The 20904-nt window shown below is 39.6% G+C and overlaps 1 protein-coding gene across 10 annotated transcripts in view; it reads right to left on the reverse strand.

Moving 5' to 3' along the window:
* Positions 1 to 1919: 1919 nt before the first annotated feature.
* LOC100026465 (zinc finger protein 883-like) overlaps positions 1920 to 20904 on the reverse strand; it is a 28374-nt gene continuing 9389 nt past the window's right edge. For 9 of the 10 annotated variants that reach the window (XM_056809214.1, XM_056809212.1, XM_056809216.1 and 6 more), the window contains 2 exons: positions 20646 to 20741; positions 1920 to 4836 (listed from right to left, as the gene is read on the reverse strand). In XM_056809214.1, coding sequence (XP_056665192.1) covers positions 2747 to 4836; positions 20646 to 20741 — 2186 coding nt within the window. In that variant the 3' untranslated portion in view covers positions 1920 to 2746. Of the gene's footprint in view, positions 4837 to 19781; positions 19991 to 20645; positions 20742 to 20904 lie in introns of those variants that run through there. The other variant, XM_056809217.1, reaches the window with a different exon arrangement.

Here is a 20904-nt window from a genome sequence, read left to right on the forward strand (position 1 = left end):
GTTCAAGAAGTTGGCAGTCTGAGTCTAGTGCTAGTTACCCAGCTAGTTGCCAGGGTGAATTCAGTAACAACCTCTCAGGGAGGATGGATACCATAAGGGTGCTGTGGTCAAAGGTCTTAGAAACCCCAAGCACTTTGCCCTTTTATCTTAAAGCTGTTACTAACACAGAAAGTAAGGGGTTAAAGAAAAAGTGTATTTACATGTACCAGATCAAGAGAGGTGAGAATCAGGTACAGAGACATGGTATTAAAAAAAAGGGAAACTGAGGATGAAAGGAGACACAAGACCCCTCTGAGCACATCCCTAGGGTTAGCAGTATCTGAAAAGTTGCAGAGGGACCTGGAGAGAAATCTGAGTTTATGGCTTTCCCATGGGATTACAGCTCAGCAGGAGAGGCTCAGGCCATCATTTTTTAACTTGGTTCACATCCATTGTGTGATGGATACTAGTGACAACACCTTCTGAGGCAGTACAGCCCAGTATCTCCACTGAACCCCATGCACTCACCTGTAGAATGGCCATTGATGCTCAAGGAGAAGGTGATGTAAAGTTCCCACATTGTCTTGTCCTGAAGAGGATGATCTTTCCTGAAACTTGATTCCAAGGTTGAGTTCTGCTTTGGTCAGAGACAAATTATAATCCCACAATTCCTGTTATGGACAGAATAGTAGCTCCAAGAGAAATCCACTGAGTAGGTGCTATGGAATGTTTTCTGGTGTCAAAAAAAACCCTGGCCCAAACACCCAGGGAAGATCTGATCAACTATTATTCTAGAGGCTCAAAACAGGTCAATTCAACCACCACCATTTTCTGCAGAAAATAAAGACCCTTGAGCACCACCTGAGTAGGCAGTCCTAAGTGAGTTTCAAACGTGAATACCACTGAATTTTCATTATGATGAATAGATTTCTCCCAATGGATTCAAATTTACCCTCCTGGGTTCCCTTAATCACATTCCCTCCTTGAAGCTTAACAAGGCAACCCATTCTCCAGCCAGTTGTTCCCTCCTCACTCTCAATGATATAATTCAGGGCAACAGGTACTCTAGTTTGGTGGATTCTCAGTACTAAAATAGTTTGGGGATGACCCTGTCTTCTGGCTGTCTAGAAGACTGGTTATGGGAGCTTGGGCATCAGGGCCATGTGCTTACAAGAATCTGAGTCTTTTATTAGGTACACTCAAAAAATAGGATCCCCAAAGAGAGTATTGAGAACAGACCCTGTTAAAGATGTTAATGATTCTCAGGAAGCCCCCTGTTCTTTCCTTCTGCTTTACAACCAAGGGCAGATTAATTAAGAAGTGACATGCACTTGACAACCCTTGTTTGTCCACACTGAGCCAGGGACATCAGCCCAAGGCAGGTGGGGATGACTTCTCCTTTAGGCTCAACAATCACCACCATGCAAATGCTGACTGCTTATCCTGTCTGTGCTGAACTTTTACCCCAATTCTCCAGTCCCTATAGTATAGCCCCAGGGTTTGGGGCTCCTACTTCTGACCTCCTACTAACAAGTCTTTCTGTGTTCAGATCCCTTCCTTAAATAGCCTCAGTACGATCTCCTTATCCCTCCAGACCCTGAGCCAGCCTATTTGGACACTCACTATCTGCCCACTACCACCTTGGTCTAGTTCAATCCTTTCTACTCCCCCCCTCCCCCCTGCCCAGGGTGATAACACAGAATTCTGTTGTTTCACTTGTATATATGATACACACATGACCACCCTCTGTTTCCTGATTCCTCACCTATACCTGTGAGACCCATCAGATCCCTCTAATCTAACTGGCTGGTCCCAATAGCACCAAGCCTGCTTCATCCTGTAGCCACCCAAAATCCAACATCGTAGCATAATGAGCCAATGCTGTGATGCAGTGGAATATAGTGCTCTGGACGCCAAGTGAAAGAAACATACCGTTTACGTGAGTGAATCTCAATAAAGTTTACTTCAAAAGGTGAGTTTCAAAAATACACATGTAGCAGATTTTCCACTAGTTCAGTATTAAACTTAGAATACAAGGGAAACTGTTATATCTGTTTGAACACGACCCAAGTAAAGGAACATAAAGATATTCATTACAAATCCAACAATTTCCATTCTCAATGTTACTAATATTTACACATTTTAAATTTTAACACGAATCAAAGTTCTGACTTTTTTTTAATATAAAGTTTTTTTGAGTTCAAAAAGTGTGAAAATCCCTGAACTTAATGACCTGTAAGTTCCCTACCAATGCTTAGAATTCTGATTTTCTCCATGCTCATATAAGTCTCCTGAAAAGTGCCCCTAAGAGTTTCCTAACTCTACCCTATGAGCATTAGCCCACTTGGCAGAACCTCTTGGCAGCTCCCTCTTCTTTGCAAGGGATTCCCAGGGATTCAAAAGCTCAAATACATATTAACATGTAAAGGAATATATTGCTTTTGGAAATTCCCATTGTCTTCCATTACAATATTTGGAAATATACTCAAGACTCCACATTTACAACATTTAATTTTTTAACCACCTAACTCTGATTTCCCCCCACCCCCCCATCTAGGGTAACCCCTCAATCCACAAGAACTTTTAGAGGAGGGAAACATTTTTGTAAGAGGGCCTAACATTTCTTTGTGTAAATTACTCCATGTAACCTTATATACAAAGTGGGTGCTCAAGACACATCTGTTGATCCACTGAATTCACAAAGCAAGATTTCCGATGCTGGATAAAGCCTGAAGGATCATCCAAGCATGAGGTTTTGCCACATTCTTTACATACAGTATTCCTCTCCAGCATGAATCTTCTGGTGCTGAATAAGAGATGAACTCTGGCTGAAGGCTCTCTCACAATAACAACATTTATAAGGTTTCTCTCCAGTATGTGTTCTCTGATGTTTTGTAAGGTGTGAGCTCTGACTGAAAGCTTTTCCACATTCTTTACATTTGTATGGTTTCTCTCCAGTATGAGTTCCCCTATGTTCAATGAGGTGAGCACTCCGGCTAAAGGCTTTGCCACATTCATTACATTCATAAGGCTTCTCTCCTGTATGAGTTCGTTGATGTTGAATAAGGCCTGAGAGGCCACTAAAGGCTTTCCCGCATTCATCACACTTAAAGGGTTTCTCCCCAGTATGAATGAACTTATGTCTAGTAAGGGATGAAGTATCACTGAAAGCTTTTCCACATTCATCACATTTATAGGGCTTCTCCCCAGTATGAACTCTAAGATGTTGAGTAAGGTGTGTGCTCCTAGTGAATGCTTTCCCACATTCATTGCATTCATAAGGTTTTTCTCCAGTGTGAATTCTCTGATGCTGAGTGAGGTGTGTACTCTTGTTGAAAGCTTTCCCACATTCACCACATTCATAGGGCTTCTCTCCAGTGTGAATTCTCTGGTGTTGAGTGAGGGATGAGCTCTTGCTAAATGCTTTCCCGCATTCATTACATTCATAGGGTTTTTCTCCAGTATGAGTTCTTTGATGTTTAGTAAGAGATGAACTCTGGCTGAAGGCTTTCCCACATACATTACATTCATAGGGTCTCTCTCCAGTGTGGATTCTTTGATGGTCAATAAGGGATGAAGTTCGACTGAAGGCTTTCCCACATTCTTTACATTTGTAGAGTTTTTCTCCAGTATGAATTCTTTGATGTTCAGTAAGGTGTATGCTCTGACTGAAAGCTTTTCCACATTCATTACATTTGAAGGGTTTCTCTCCAGTATGAGTTTTCTGGTGATGAATTAGGGATGAGCTCTGGCTAAAGGCCCTATCACATGCATTGCATTTAAATGGTCTCTCTCCAGTATGGAATCTCTGATGTTTTGTAAGGGATGAACTCTGGCTGAAGGCTTTACCACATTCCTTACATCCATAAGGTTTTTCCCCAGTATGGATTCTCTTATGCTGAATAAGGCTTGAGAGGCCACTGAAAGCTTTGTCACAATCACCACATTTATAGGGTCTTTCTCCAGTATGAATGAACTGGTGTCGATTTAAGGATGAAGCATCCTTGAAGGCTTTCCCACATTCAATGCATTTATAGGGTTTTTCACCAGTATGAATCCTTTGATGCTGAGTAAGGTGTGTGCTCCGGGTAAAGGCTTTCCCACATTCAACACATTCATATGGTTTTTCTCCAGTATGAGTTCTCTGATGTTGAGTAAGATGTGTACTCTTGTTGAAAGCTTTCCCACATTCAGTGCATTCATAAGGTTTTTCTCCAGTGTGAATTCTAAGATGGTCAATAAGAGATGAGCTCTGACTAAAGGCCCTATCACATTCATTACATTTAAAAGGTTTCTCTCCAGTGTGTGACCTCTGATGTTTCAAAAGAGATGAGTTTTGCCTAAAGGCACTCCCACATTCTGTACATTTAAAAGGTCTATCTGAACTATGAATTCCTACATGGACAATAAGAGCCGATCTGTTCCTAAAGCCTTTCCCACATTCTGCACATTTCCACGCTTTCTTTACACCATACAGTTTCTGAAGTTTAGCTAGGTCTGAATTCTTTTTGAGGCCTTTACCACGTGCATCACAATTAAGAAGGCTTTCTTCTGTGGGAGCTTTCTGCTGTGTAACAAGGATTGACTTCAGGCTGAAAGTTCCCTCAAATTCATTACATTCATGACCTTTGTCTCCAGTGGAGGTTTTCATATGTGCGATTGTCATTTGCCTCATATGATTCTCTTGATGTCCCTGATCTCTCTCTAACTGCCCCTTACAGTCCCAGCTTTCTAGAAACATAGACTCCCAGGGACCATCCCTTGTGAATCTTTCTATTATCTCTCCATGGGATGATCCTTCTTCAGAAAAGTCAGGCTTTGGAGAAGACTGCTTGATCTCAGGCTTAGTTTCCCAGTCTGAAAGACATACAAAATAAAAAAGGTCTCCTATTTCTTGTTTCAGAAGACAAGAAATTCCTAGGGTGAAAAGGAGGTAACAAATTGGGAAAAAAATGCCTTCACAATGTATTCAACTTTAACAACCCTAAGTATAAAACGTGGAAATCGGAAGGAAGAAAGTGAGCAGGAAATAGTAGCTGTAGGAGGCCCAATGTACATAGCGAACACAATGAAAATAGCCTATTTGGAATGAATTATGGGGAACTGGGAATGCTAACTTGGTGAAAACTCTAAGCTCAAATTCTGACTCTGACACTCACCAGCTGGGTGACTATGGAGAAATCATTTACCCTCTCTCTGGTTTGGTTTCCCAGTCTGCAATATTGAGGCTCAAATGAGAATCAAGTGAAAACACTGCAAACTTTAAAGCTACAGGTCAGAAAGGAAAGTATGACTATCTGGCCATGGCAACTTCATATCAAACAGGAGGATTTGATTCCCTGGCCTGTGATGCTGGAGTCAAACTCACATCCCAGAAATGAAAAAAATGTTTGGCAGGAGAAGTGGGGAACTGCATAAGAAGGCTTTAGTTTAGAATGAATTGTGAGGGGGAGAGAAAGGGGAAAATTTGATAAAATACATAAAACTGGATGCTATGGAAGATGCTGTATATGAAATAGAATGAAGAAGCATAATGGTAGTAGCCTGAAATTATGGGATGAAAAAATCAGGGAAGCAGGTTGGTAAGTATACACAAGGTGTCGTGCGTATTTATATCAAAAGAAAAGTCAAACTGTTAAAATGAGCTTAAAAATTTAAATGCAATCAATTAAACAAAATTTCACAGATATCACTGAAACAGGGTATCATGGACTGAGTTACAGAAATGGAATTGAATACCTTATTCAAAAGAAATGGATCTAACAGAAGGGATGGGTAGTACTAATATACAATTTGAAAGGTACAAATGGTACCGAGGAATTATATATGTGGGAACTGCTACGTGGCTCACTGGATAGAGTGTGAGGCCTGGAGTCAGGAGGACCTGGGTTCAAATCTAACCTCAGATACTTCCTAGCTGTGTGATTCTGGGCAAAGTCACTTAACCCTGTTTTCCTAGTCTCTGTCCTATCTTAAGAGTTATTATTAGGAGAGAATGTAAGAATTACAATAAAAAAAAAAAGAAAGTATGTGCAGAGATTCACAAACCTGGGTGTACAAAAATGACACAAAGCATTGGTGGCTCTTCCCAATAAGAACAGGGGCAGAGCAAGGATGTCTATTATCACCATTATGACTCAATATAGTGCAAGAAACGCTCCTTTAATAAGACAACAAAAAAGAAATTAAGAGACTAAGCATTGGCAAAAAGGATCCCTTTCCACAGATGGTACAATGATTTATTTAGAAAACCCCAAATGCTCAACTAAAAAAAAAAGCCCGAAACGATAACTACAGCAAAGTTATATAATACTAAATAAATCCATAGAAATCATCACTTTTTCTGTTTGTTACCATCAAAACCCAGAAGGAAGGGATAGAGTGAAATTTCACTTAAAATGACTACATACCGTATAAAACACTTGGGTGGCTTCCTGACAAGACACACACAGGAATACAACTATAAAACACCCTTTACACAAATAAATCTCTTGAGCTTCCAGAATCGTCTCTGGAAAGCAGTTGTAATTGTCTCTGTCCTTTCCCTGGGTCATATCTACTGAACACTCAAATGATGACTGTCATCTTGATTCCCATGAATTGTGTATTCCCCTAGTTGGGGAGAAATGGGTGTAAGAGTGAAGTCTGGCATACTTTGTGTTCCTACTATGTCAGCTCTTAACTCCCCCCACTGTTCTGCGAGAGCCCACGGCTGCCTTAAGGATACTTTATAGAAGAGTAGATTTATCAGCCCCTTTTGTTGGGACCTTGCCCAGGATCATAGGACTAATGTGGGAATTTGAACTTGGGTCTTCCTAACTCCAGGTCCAGCCCTCTAGGCAGTGCACTGCCTAGCTGACATCTTGGTGACTAAAATTAATTCTCATCTCTATGCAGATGACTCCTCCATCTCCAAGCCCAACTCAAGTCTCTCTCCTGAACTCTGATGCTGTATCGCCACTTGCCGAGAACATTTAGAACTTAATATTCTATAAGCACATCAAACTCGCTGTGTCTAAAATAGAACTCCTCATCCTTTCCCCCAAACATAGTCACCTTGACAAGTTCTCTATTTCTGTTGAGGGCCTCACCACCCTTCCGGTCTTCTTAACTCCACTCTTCCTCATCCTCCTATCCACTCAGTTGGTACATCCCCAGCATCTTCATGTTCTCTTCACCACTCATTGAGTTAGTACCTTAGTTCATCACTTCTTAAAATATAGAGAAAAGGGGCAGCTAAGTGGCTCAGTGGAAAGAGTGCCAGGCCTGGAGTCAGGATTCAAATTCAAATCTGGCTTCAAATACTTCCTAGCTGGGTGGCCTTGGGCAAGTAGCTTAACTCCTATTACCTATCTCTTGCTGCTTATAATATCTAGAACTGATACCAAGACAGAAGGGGTAAGGGTTAAAAAAAAGGAAAAAAAGCATAATTCAAATGGCAGCTTCTACATGAAGCCTTTCCTGGCCCCCCCCAGCTGCTAATGTATTGTTCAATAACTCAGTGAATGTGAACTCCTAGAGACCAGGAAGCAGAAAAGATTATTCTTGTCCCCGTATCCCCAGCACTCAACACTGTGCCTGGCACACAGCAGATGCCTGAAAAATGCTTATTGATTGACTGAAAAAGAACATACACAGAACATCAAGCACTGTTAAGAATTATATCAGGAATAATGACAGTAATAATAACAACTGGTGTTTATATAGTACCTACTATGTGTTGGGAATTGGGTGCTAAATGTTTTACAGATATTATTTCATTGACCCTCGCAACAATCCTGGGAAGTAGGCACTGCTTATTTTACAGATGAAGAAACTGAAGTGACAGGGTTAAGTGACTTGTCCAAGGTCACACAGTTAGTAGAGTACAAGGCTGGCCAGAAATGGCTTTTATTCTTATGGATAAAATGTGAAATGTGAGCTGAATAAGCAGAATGTGATCGATTCTCAAATGGTAGAAGAATCCAATCCAGATAATACTACCTAATCAGTATCATCATCAACATCTAATGATGGGGGCGGCTGGGTGGCTCAGTGGATAAAGTACCAGGTCTAGAGATGAGGGCTTGGATTCCAATCTGACCTCAGACACTTCCTAACTGGGTGACTCTAGGCAAGTCAATTCACCTCCACTGACAAGCCCTGACTATTCTTCTGCCTTGGGACCAATACTCAGTATTAATTCTAAGACAGAAAGTAAGGGGTTAAAAAAAATTCCAATGACAGCACTTTCCAATCTATTACTTCATTTGATACTCACAAAAACCCTGTGGGAGAGCTAAGGTCAATCTTATCATTCTTTTCTAGATGAAGGAATTCTGGTTTAGAGATGTATGATCAGTACAAAGTATGACTAGTGAAATTTAAGGATGACTAATCTCTTAAAAGACTAATGGGTTACTGCCAACTAGAAGGCTCTGTTCTTAGTCCCATCCTACTCATGATGTTTAGCTAGAGACTTGGGAAAAAATGGAGAAAGCCTGCTTATTAAATCTTTGACCATGAAAATCTGAAAGGGAATCGCTTCTACATATTTTGTGAGGGGAAAGGGAGTCTAGACTTGTTATTTCACCCTTGTAGGTAAGTTCCATCATTGAAGCTTCCTCTACTAATGTAGAACAGAAACTCATCTGTAACTAACAGCCATTGAGAATTGGCTGGGGCACTGAGCACTGAAGGCAGCACTTGAACACAGGTCTTTCCAACGTCAAGGCTTCTCTATCTATTGTCATCCTACCTCTCCTTGCTAATACGGTATCAGGAACAAAATTTGAAATGATCTTGACAGGTTGGCATGCCAAGCTGAACCCAACAAAATGAAATTTAACAAATAAATATAAAGCCACAAACATTGTAGAGTAGAAAGAAGACTGGGTTCGTCTGTTTGACCATTTATGAGCCACTTAAACCGAGATGAGTACCTTAACTTAAATGTCAGTTTCCTCATCTTTAAATGGGTAGCAGACTGAATTGCTTGCCAGCTCCAGGACAGGGGAGTGAAGAAAGAAGGGAGACAGGTTGGATCATATAACTTCAGAAAACTTGTGCAAAAATCTGTTATTACATGTAATTGGTAATAAATATAAAATGGGTGGGCATAATTTTCATTACCTAACATAGAGCTGTTATGACATGCAAGTAGGAACATTTATGAAGACGCTAACTGGTAAAGCACTAGAAGTTATTATCATTATTACCATTATTAATACCCCTCCCCATATTCAGGTTGACAAAACTCAGCTACTCAATGATGAGGGAGGCTGGTCTTGTTAGTTAACGAAAAGTCCAATAGACATCAACAGTGTCCTATGGCTGAAAAAGCTAACCATTTCGATACTTCTAGGATCTGTGGTTTCATTGGTATGGTCCCTTTACCAGTGCAAGCTCCCAATATCCCTCCTTCCTAAAAGACAGTATTTTGGGGGATAACTGTGGCCTAAAAATTAAACACCCTGCAATAAACCTGGTGACTGGTCTCTCTCAATTTCTCTTGACTGGTCCTCAGCCCTCTCTTTGCCTAGCTCTGAGTCCTGCTGCTGAAACTTTTCAAGCTTGGCAGGATCTACTAGAATTCATGCTCCATTATCATACCCTCTGAGAATATATTGTGACGTGTAGAACAAGAGAATCTTAGGGTACCTTGTTGTTAACTTATTTCAGTTGTGTTCAACTCTTCTCGACCCTACTGGGGATCTTCTAGCAGACATACTGGAGTGGTTTGCCATTTCCTTCTCAGGCTCATTTTGCAGATGAGGAAACTGAGGCAAACATGGTTAAATAACTTGCAGGTCACATAGCTAGTAAGTATCTGAGGCCACGTTTGAATTCAGGTCTTCCTTATTCCTCCACTGCACCACCTAGCTGCCCCTAGGGTACCTTAGACATTAAAACACTGTCCAACATTCCTATATATTACCAACAAACTCCAGTAGCCAAGAGATAGTAAGAGAAATTCCATTTAAAATCACTCTAGATAATCTAAACTATTTGGGAGTTTACTTGCTAAGACAAACACAGAAATTATATGGACATAATTATACTTTTCATACATATAAAGTCAGATCTAAACAATTGGAAAAATATTAATTTGCTCATGGGTAAGCCAAGCTAACATAATAAAAATGATCATTCTACCTAAATTATTTTACTTATTCAGTGCCATACCAAACTACCAGAAAATTTGGGAGAAAACTAGAAAAAAATAACAAAATTCATCTGAAAGAACAAAAGGTCAAGAATATTAAGGAAATTAATGGAAAAAAAAATTAAGGAAGGTAGCCTAGCAGTATCAGATCTCAAACTATACTATAAAGCAATAATCATCAAAAAAATCTGCTACGAGCTAAGACATAGAATGGTAGATCAATGGAATAGACTGGGGGTAAATAACCTTAACAATCTAGTGTTTGATTAAACTCAAAGATCTCAACTTTTATGACAAGAACTCACAATTTGTCAAAAAACTGCTAGGAAAATAGTGTGGCAGAAAATAGGTATAGACCAATATCTCACACTCTCTAACCAAGATAAGGTCAAAATGGGTATATGATTTAGACATAAAGGGTGATAGCAAATTAGGGGAATATAGAATAGTTTACCTGCAAGATCTATGAAGAACGGAAGAATTTATGACCAAACAAAAGAGAGAATATTATGAGATATGGATAATTCTGACTATATTCAAGTTTTTGTACAAACAAAACCAGTGTAACCAAGATCAGTAGAAAAACAAGAGAAAAAATTTATCACAAAATTCTGTGATAAAGGTCTCATTTCTCAAATATATAGAGAACTAAATCAAATTTTTAAGAATATAAGCCATTCTCCAATTGACAAATGGTTAAAGGATTTGAATAAGCAGTGTTCAGATGAAGAAATCAACACTATCAATAACAATACTTTTAAAATGTTCTAAATCATCCTTGATTAGAGAAACACGAATTAAAGCAACTCTGAGGTATTGCCTCACATCTATGCGATTGGCCAATTTAACAGTAAAAGAAATTGATAAATGTTGGAGGAGGTGTGGTACAATTAGGACACTACTGCACTGCTGGTGTTGTCAACTGATCCAACCATTCTGGAGGACAATTTGGACCTATGCTCAAAAGTATAAAACTGTGTATCCCCTTTAATCTAGGTCTGTATCCCAAAGAGATAATAAAGGGGAAAGGACCTACTTATATAAAAATATTTTAGCAGCTCCCTTTGTGGCAGCAAAGAATTGGAAATTGAGAGGACATCCATCAACTGGGGAATGGCTGAACAAACTGTGGTATGTGATGGTGAAGGATACTATTATGCTATAAGAAATGGTGAGTAAGAAACTTTCAGAAAAAGGTGAAAAGACCTAAATGAACTGATGCAGAGTGAAATAAGCAGAACCAGAACATTGTACACAGTAATAGCAGTAATGTATGTACAATGATCAACTGTGAAAGACTTCAATATATTCAGTAATACAGAGATCTAGGACAATTCTTAAGGACTTATGACAAAGAATGCTATCTACCTCCAGAGAAAAAAATTGTTGGGAGTTGGAATGCAGATCAAAGCATACAATTTTTCACGTTACTTTATTTGGGCTTTTATTTGGGGGTTTTGGTTTTATAGGAGTATTCTCTTACAACAATGACCAATATAGAAGTATATTTTACATAATAATACATGTATAACTCAGATCAAATTGCCTACCATCTCTGGGAGGTGGGGAAGGAAGGGAGGGAGACAGACAATTTGGAGCTTATAATTTCAGGAAATTTATGTTGAAAATTGTTATTTTCATTCATTCATTCATGTATTCAGAAAAATAAAATATTAAAAAAAAAACCAACATTCCAGATCAAGACCATGGGAATGAACTTCCATTTTATTATGTGCTTTTCAGATCAAGCCTAGAGTACTGTGCTAAAATCTGGAGGCCATGGTTTAGTTAATGGTTTAACAATGTTTTTAGAAGTTTTATTGATATCTTTTGTTTTTATACCAGTCATTTTCTGATGTTACTGCTCCTCCTTCATAGAACCCTTCTTTGTATAAGGAAAGACATGTAAGCAAAACCAGTGGTCACAGCAATTGTACATTACATCATATGCAACATTCTTCATAACATTAGCTCTCAACTTCTCTACAAAGAAGAGAGAAGAAGTGTGTTCTATCATCTGTTCCCCTGGACCAAGATTAGTCATACCAATAATCACGAGTTGCCTGAACATGTTCAGTGATGGGAAAGTCATTCCTTCAAAAGATAGCTCATTTGGTTGTTGTCTGGCTTCATTAGACAGTTCTTCCTTAACCCAGGGTGCAGAATGAGAATGACGTTTCTGGACATGGATAATGAGGGAATTTGCTTTGCTGGACAACACATTTGTTAAAAGAGTTTTGTTTTTATTTTAATTCATTAAATAACATATAATCTAATAATTTATTTTAGTTTATTTAAATAAATTTATAATTTATCTTTACTTTTTCAATGGGGAGGTGGGAGAAAGAACAAAATTTATTTTTGTTAAATTGAAAAAAAAAATTAAATTAAAAACACACCAAAAAAGAAAAGGTCTTCTTTATGCTTACTAGAAATCTGAGAAGCCACGATTTAATAGTGAAAGTAATGAGTTTTAGAGGAGGAAACCGAGATAGAGATAAGAGTCTAAAAATTAATATTATATTCAGAAACAGCTGAAGGAACCAAGAATGTTAGACAACTGAAGACATTCATGAGTGTGATCTTAAATTATCTTAAAGGCTTTTATTTAGAAGAGGGTATAGACTTGTTACATTGTGCTTCAGAGGGTAGAACTAAAATCAACAAGTAGAATTTACTAGAAAGCAAATTTTCACTTGATCTAAATAAAAATTCTCCAAAAGCTACTCAACAATAAAGGTAAGCTGACTCTTTAAAGACTGACCTCGCCCATCACTAGAAATATTTAGGCAAAAGCTATATGACCATGGATGATCAAGGATGTTACAGAAATAATTTCTGTTCTGAGTAGAAGATTTCACTATTCTAATTTCTAAAACACCTCTTCCTCCTATCACACCGTGGCCAAGAACCTGCAATGACTTTCTACTGCCAAGAGGGTGGAGTTCCAATTGCTTAATATGAGATGTAAACTCCTACCCATTATTCCTCGCTCTCTGCTGAAAAAAGTACAGCGCCAACATAAGGAAGGGGTCTACTGATCAGGGTTGTAAGCCAAGTAGGAGGGTTAGGACGAGTTAAGTAAAAAGTCATGTGACTTGGATAAGACAGATCGAGTCTCCAACATTAAGTCTGTACAGATCCTGAAGAAATTAAGTTAATAGGAGTCATGCTTTGGCAAGCCAAGAACACAAATATGAACGTCATTGCTAGATTAATAAGTACATACTACCTAATCAGTAGAGCATTTTGTAAACATGAAAGAATTAAAAACACACAAAGGTAATGATAAAACTACTAAGATCTGAAATGTAATTCTTGATATTGGGCATTTGTAGACATGGAACAGAGCAGACTAGTGTGTTAATTTGATGACCTAATAGTATATTGTTAAATGTGATCCTTGAACACTATGTCCTTCCTTCTGAATGGAGCCAACTTCACTCCTTAAAAGCAGCAAGGATTTGCTCCCATTCCACTGGAAAAACTCAAGCCTTGGTGGTATTCCTTTACACAACAGCAAACAGCAGAGGTTGATTGGGAAAGAATCTCAAGGAGGCCAGTTGGAGGATTCCTGATGACTGGATACCAGCAGTGTTCCTCCTTGAGCAGTGTGGTTTAGGGTCTTCCTACCAATGGTATGAATAGCCCCAAAATAAAGGAGGTCTAGCCTGACCATGTAATTTTCACAGTCTCTGGATATTCTGTTCTCTACACCCAGAATACCCCTCTGCCTCTTCTCCATCTAACCAAATCCTTCAGGGCCAAGGTCAAACCCCATCACTTCCACAAAGTCTCCCCCAACAACTCCAGCCCACATCATTCTTCTCCAAAATTTTATCACACTAGTTGTATTTTTCATTTAATCACTTACAGTTATCACCTTGCAATATTATGAATTTCATCTATGTATTAGCCTCTCTACCCAGAGACCACATCTTAGGATTAATTTTCTCTCTCCCTCATAATTATTGGTTAGGGAAGATGAGTCAGACAATAACTGGTGGGCAAGATATGATAAAAAAGTGAGAAAGATAACAGTTCTCTCACCTGCCTCGCACCTCAGAAAACAAAAAGAAAAGTATTTCCCAAAAGCCTATTTTGTGGGAGATATCTTATGCTATCTCTGAGTCTGTGTTATACAGGAAAGAGTGCTATACCTGAAGTTAGAGAACATGGTTCAAATGCCAGTTCTGGTGACTAACTATATGACATTAGGCCAGTTACTTAACTTCACTGGGTCTCAGTTTCCTCTTGTGTAAAACAAGGTTGTATTAGATGATCTCTAAGATTCCTTCTTACTCTGAATCAGTGTTCCTATGATATGAATAACTACTTGGAGAAGCTTCTAGTGTAGACAGGGAGATAAATCACACAGAGGAAACAATTACTGAACACCCAGTGCAACAGATAATCACATACAACAGGAGTATGGAGAAAGGGATATGCAATATGTCTGAAGAGGTTGGTTCAATGTTGGGGAAGAAGAGTTGAAATGACTTTGAAGTAAAGACAAAAGGCACTAAAAAGGTATATTTTTAAAAACCTGGTGAAGGAGAGTGCCCAGTGTGACATAAGGAACCAATGATCATGGCTAGATGGAGAAGAGACTGCAGTAGAGTCTCTGCAGAAGAATGACATGATGAAATCAATGGCTTTTGGGGTAGAAAACATGATGGCAGCAGTCAGTAAATAAGAGAAACTGGGAGGCCGGAACAGCACTCTACACTTGCAGTAATGGAGAACTCCATTGAGTGTTGTCAGTGAAAATGGAGAAATGCCAAAATCAGACATTCTGAAGGAAGAATCACTAGAACTCAGTAAATGATTTGATCAACTGAGGAGGAAAGGGAAGAACCTCACAGTTTCTAACCTAGGAAATGGGAGGGAGAGCAGCAAAGGGAGAGGAGAAACTGGTCTGGATGCAAAGAACACAGTTCTGAATGGGGGAAGAGGATGAGGTAAGCACGAGTTATCCAAGAATCTCTAAACAGACAGAAATATGGGTGTGGAATGTAAAGAAGAGGTCAGCGCTAGAGATCTAGATTTGGGAGCAGGAAAAAAAATCTGTTTAATTTGTCTTTGCCTTACAAGTTCCTGAGGACAATTTGATAAAGCATATCTCAATCCTCTTTGTTAGGGGAAGGGGGATAGGCAGTGTATGTATGGAAGGGGACAATAGATTATAAAAATGTATTTGCTAGATATGGTCACTATGCTGGTCAATTTTGCTAAACCGTTTTTCTTTTTTACAAGGGACAGTCCTATTGGCTGGGATTGGGAGAGGTGAGGGAGTTAGGGAAGAGAGTGGAGTGGAATAGTATGTGTGGCATAAAAAACGGTGTAGGAGCAGCAAGGTAGGACAGTGGAAAGACCTGGAGTCAGGAGGTCCTAGGTTCAAATCAAGCCTCAGACACTTCCTAGCTGTGTGACTGTGGGCAAGTCACTTAACCTCAATTGCCTAGCTCTTTTGGCTCATCTGTCTTAGAAATGATACTTAGAGAGAAGATGGGGTTTAAAAAGAAAACTGTGGTATAAAAAAGAAAAAGCATTAATAAACTTTTTAAAAAGTATTTGATTCCTTTGAAAAGTCAGGCCCCCCAAAAGTAAATAAAAAATTAAAATATTAATTAAAAAAAGGAAAAGTCAGGCTACTAAGTTAGTTTAACCAGAAAGTTGGTTCAGATACATGTGCCTTAACTATATAAGCAAAAGGAGAATCAGATTGGGGAAGGTTGCTGAACAAGAGAAACAACCCAAGAGGGAGTTTGTTCCAGAAAATGGCAGGATGGGACAGGTGAGGACAAAGCTGAGCAGAGACTAGCTATTGTGATAAAAAAGAAAAAAAATACCAAATGAATTCAGAGATCTGGAAGACAAAAGTTTCTCAGTGAGTAGCAAAGTGCCGTTTTGCTTATCAACTGAGGATAAGCTGAGCAAGAAGTTCAAAGGGTATGATGAGGCCAGAAGAAGGCTAGAGATGAACAGTAAGAAATCAGGCCAACCTCTGGAATTTGACATTTTTCTTGGTTCTACTCAGTCTTGTACAATTTAGCCTTTATTTCAAAGTGAATAATTTTTTCTTTTGCTATTGCAAACACTTCTTTTTATAAGAGCATTGGTGAGTATGAACTGTATACTCCTGGCACTTAATTTTCCATGTCCAATTCTAAGGTCCTATGCCAGCTTTGCTAGCAAAGAAAGAGGTAACATAAATTATTTGGTGACAGGAGTCATCAGCACCCATGAGAAGAAAGTTAGCGAAGAATGAGAACAGAATAAGGAACCAAGGATCCCCTTGAGCAAGACCATGATGAAATGAGTGAAAACACCATTGTCCATAATGGCGACTACTCTAACTTTTAAGGCCCAATGGGATTCAGTGTGGAAAAGCCAGCATCTGGGCTGCTGTGCTTTCCCTGAGCAGTCTAGCATGGGGGCCAGAGATGCAATAAGTTTTGCTGTTGCCTTCACTTGAGTAAAAATGAATATTGGAGGGGGTAGCTAGGTAGCTCAGTGGATTGAGAGTCAGGCCTAGAGCTGGGAGGTCCTGGGTTCAAATGCAGCCTCAGACACTTCCTAGCTGTGTGACCCTGGGCAAGTCACTTAACCCCACTGCCTAGTCTTTACCACTCTTTTGCCTTGGAACGGATATACAGTATTGATTCTAAGACAGAAGATAAGGGTTTAAACAAAAATGAATATTGGAATTTCCCACAGACTACAGGGCAAGCCAAATATCAGGGCAATGACTAGCAATGGTATGGCTAACATTTGCATCAGGAATTGGCCTGCTTTATGTTATCTTGCTCTTTGTTCCGTTCTTTAGTGTTCTTTTTGCTTGGAGCTTAACAAATTTACATCAGCTGGGAAGGTGTGTATTATTAGATGCAGCAGAAAGAACTTTTGGAAACAGTGAAGCCAGGCTGTTAACTCCCTGGGAGCAACCACTCTGCTTCTGGGCAAATTTCCATAACAAGTATGGTTCTACCCACTTCATCTGAAACACAGCTATTCTCCCAAGGGTGCTCTGATAGCCCCAGGTGCCACAACTGCATTATCTTTGCATCTCTGGAAAAAAAATAAGTACTAAGCTGGAAACTGAAGATGGCTCCATCCTGACACAACTTTATGTGGTCACTGGTTTTTCTCTAACATAGGCAGTATACACTATGCCAGCCATATTGTAATGTACAAAGAGAAGCTTTGACATTCAAGGTCTAATGACTACATCTTTGTGTGCTACCTGGAAAAGCAGGTAGTTTGCTTTCTTTTAACAAGAAAATGGCCCTAAGTATTTGGCATGTCTAGAAATAAGGTCTTTTGTTTTAAAAAAATGTGTATACATATATACCTTTTGTTTTTCATCTAATGATTGAGTCGACAGCTCTATCGTTCACTATACAGCATCTCCCATCCCTGCCCCCGTAAGCCATTTTTGGTGACAATCAATACAGTGACCAATTACACAGGAGTCTTGAGAACAGAAGTAGCTTACTTTATAATGAATATGTGCCACCCTTGAAATAATTACCTAATTAGTCACAGTAAACTGGAATACTGTATATTTATATATGGATCACAATGATTATGCTTTTTTAAGGAGGTCTAATGGCCTATTCTAAAGGCCTCCTGTAGGTTTTATATCTTCTTGACTCAATATTGCTTATCGGGATGTGATCAATTTCAGATATTATCAGGGTAAGGATGTGCTTTCATGCCCCATTAGGCCTAAGTATCTTCCTATATAGTTTCCTCCTCGGTGTTCTCAAGCTCCCAACATTCAGTCGGGGCCAAGAAGAATTCTTTGTTTCTGGATAAAAGGCTGCTAGCCATTTTTGAAAAAATGATACTCAAATGACAGCATTAGCATAACCTCTATCAGATCATTTACCATCTCAGGAAGGGAGAAGGAAGAGAATCTGGATTGTAAAATGTCAGAAAACAACTGTTAAAAAAGATACCCCAAGAAGTTGGAAGTATATTGTAATATGTAGTTCTGGTGTGTGACTTTAATTATATACGCAATTACACACACACACACACACACACACACACACACACTCTCTCTCTCTCTCTCTCTCTCTCTTTTTTCTGGGTCTGGAAGACTAGTGTTGTTTTGTTCTTATATACAGGTTTACGAGGAATGTTACCTTGACTAATTCACTCCACTGCATCGTCCCACATGACAAAAATGTTAGTCATTTTAACAAATTTTTTAAAAGTTTGTGATATATGGGTCAATGGGGATATGATCAGGGATGTAGACTCTAAACCAGCGGTTCTCAACCTGTGAGTTGCGACCTCGGTGGGGGTCAAACAACCAAAACACAGGGGTCACCTAAAGCCATCGGAAAAATACATATTTCTGATGGCTTTAGCCACTGAGAAATCACGCTACTTTACAGCAAGATCTTGGAAAGAATGGGGACCCTGCTGCCCACACATTGTACTAATATTAGTTACCTATCAGCAGCCCAACCCCTATGAGGGGAGATGGATTTACCCTGTTGCCTGGAGACCGGACTCAAACAGAGACCCAGAGAGAGTACCCGGGTGCTGGCTCCGGAGGGGTTAAGAACGAGTCCTGGAGCGGGTAACTCCCGGAGCGGATAATGGAGCTGAGTAACCCCAGCAAAGTGAAGCCTCAGCTCGAGCTGGAGGGAGACAACAGGCAGGACTTATCTCTGGCCCCACTGCTCAGGCTGCCTCTTGCTGGATTAATATTTCTCAACATATAATTAAATATTGTTTTTGTGATTAATCACTATGTTTAAATTATGTTTGATTTGTAGCAATGAGAATACACAATGCAGATCAGGTATTTACATTCTGAATCATAACTGTAGCAAAATTACAGTTTTGAAGTAGCCACCAAAATAATTTTTTGGTTTGGGGTCACCGCAACATGAGGAACTGTATTGTGGGGTAACGGCATTAGAAAGGTTGAGAACCACTGCTATAAATGATCACCCTGGTGCAAATATCAATAATATGGAAATAGATCTGAATCAATGACACATGTAAAACCCAGTGGAATTGTGTGTGGACTATGGGGTGGGGAGGGGAGGGAAAGAATATGAATCCTGTAACCATGGGAAATTTCTCTTAATTAATTAATGATTAAAAAAAAAGTTTGTGATAAATGAATAGCTCTAAACTTGCTGGGAAGCTGGTGCAGTTATTTTACATCAGGAACTGAACGAAGCAGCTGGTGGTGAAGTGTTGAGAACACTTCTGGGCCTGGAGGCAGCAAGACCCAACTTCAAATACCGCTTCAGACACTTATTGGCTGTGGAACCCTAGGCAAGACACTGAACCTCTCTGGGCCTCAGCCGTATCATCTGTGAAACAAAGGACTAGATTGCCTGACCTCTAAGCCTCCTGACAACTCTAAATCGATGATCCTACTAATGACTATAGTCATTTCCTGTCACTTGTTGACATTTAAAAACTTTAGTAGTTGCTAAAAAACTTCTTGAAAAAAACAAACAGACAAAAAAAAGCCCCTAAAGTAGCAAAAGCCAAAAAGAAGTAATGGAAGTAATGGTGTTGTGAAGATATTTCCCTTTGGGGAAAGTGGGAAGGAAAGGACTGGGATCATGCAAAGCAAAAGAGTTTTAATAAAGAGGAGTGAACTGGCCATGGTGGCACATACCTCTAATCCCGGCTCCTAGGGAGGCTGAGGCTGGTGGATCTGGAGCTTGGGAATTCTGAGGTGCAGTGGGCTAGGCCGATCACATGTGGGCACTAAGTTAGGCATCAAAAATGGAGAACCCCTAGGAGCAAGGGCTCCCAGCTTGCCTGAGAAGGGGGACAGAATGGAAATGGAGCAGAGTGAAGCTCCCATGCCAGTCAGTAGTGGAGTCAGGCCCATGAGTAGCTTCTGCACATCCAGCCTGCATAAACGAAAGACCCAGTCTTTAAAAAAATAAGAGGGGAAATGGTCCATACTATCCAATAAGGCAGAGGAAAAGAAGTCAACTGGGATCTTCAAGGCAGCAATTTTGTATGAGATGTAGAAAGTGAGGCAGATTTGGGGATTTTTAGGCTGCAGTATATGAAGCAGGGGTAAAGCACATGTCTGAGGAGCTCAGTGATGAAAAGAGAGATGTTTGACAAAATCCAGAAGAGAGAACAGGGTCCAAAAAAAAAGGAGTTTGTGTGAATTGTTTCCAACAAAGATATCTCTGAAAGCCTGAAGGAAAAAGAGACAAAGTCTGAAATGGAAGAGTGGAGCAAAGTGCTGTAGAAAGTGGGAAGGGACAGGATCCAGAGTATAAGTCCAAGCATTAGCTTCAGGGAGAAGATACTATACTTCCTTTGAAACCACAGGACAGCTACCAAAATAACATGTCAGTAGACTGAATTCTGTACAGAAGTTCATACCTGAAGATCTTGAGTTCCTCCATAGGCCTATGGCGTTTTGAGGGGAGGCCCTTCACCAATATATCAAAGATGCCACTTCTCAGTACCCCAAAGGTCTACTGTTTCCAGTGATCCCCATCTCTTTGTCACTCACCTGGATAGGCATCTCTTGAGACTTCTCTTTCAAGCATCCATGGGTCTTCTTTTCTCTCCAATTGTGAGATTACATCAGGTTTGGAAATTGGAAGCCCTGTTTATGGAGAAATAAATGGGACATGACTCTCCATGCTGAGGATCCAAAGGCATTTTGCATGTCAGATTCCCAGAATGATTTATTAAACATAGTAAATCATAATAAGAATTACTTTTCAGATAGGGAGCAGAGGCCCAGAGAGAATAACTTGAGGCTGCTT

Source organism: Monodelphis domestica, chromosome X (assembly GCF_027887165.1).
Source record: "Monodelphis domestica isolate mMonDom1 chromosome X, mMonDom1.pri, whole genome shotgun sequence".
NCBI lineage: Eukaryota > Metazoa > Chordata > Mammalia > Didelphimorphia > Didelphidae > Monodelphis > Monodelphis domestica.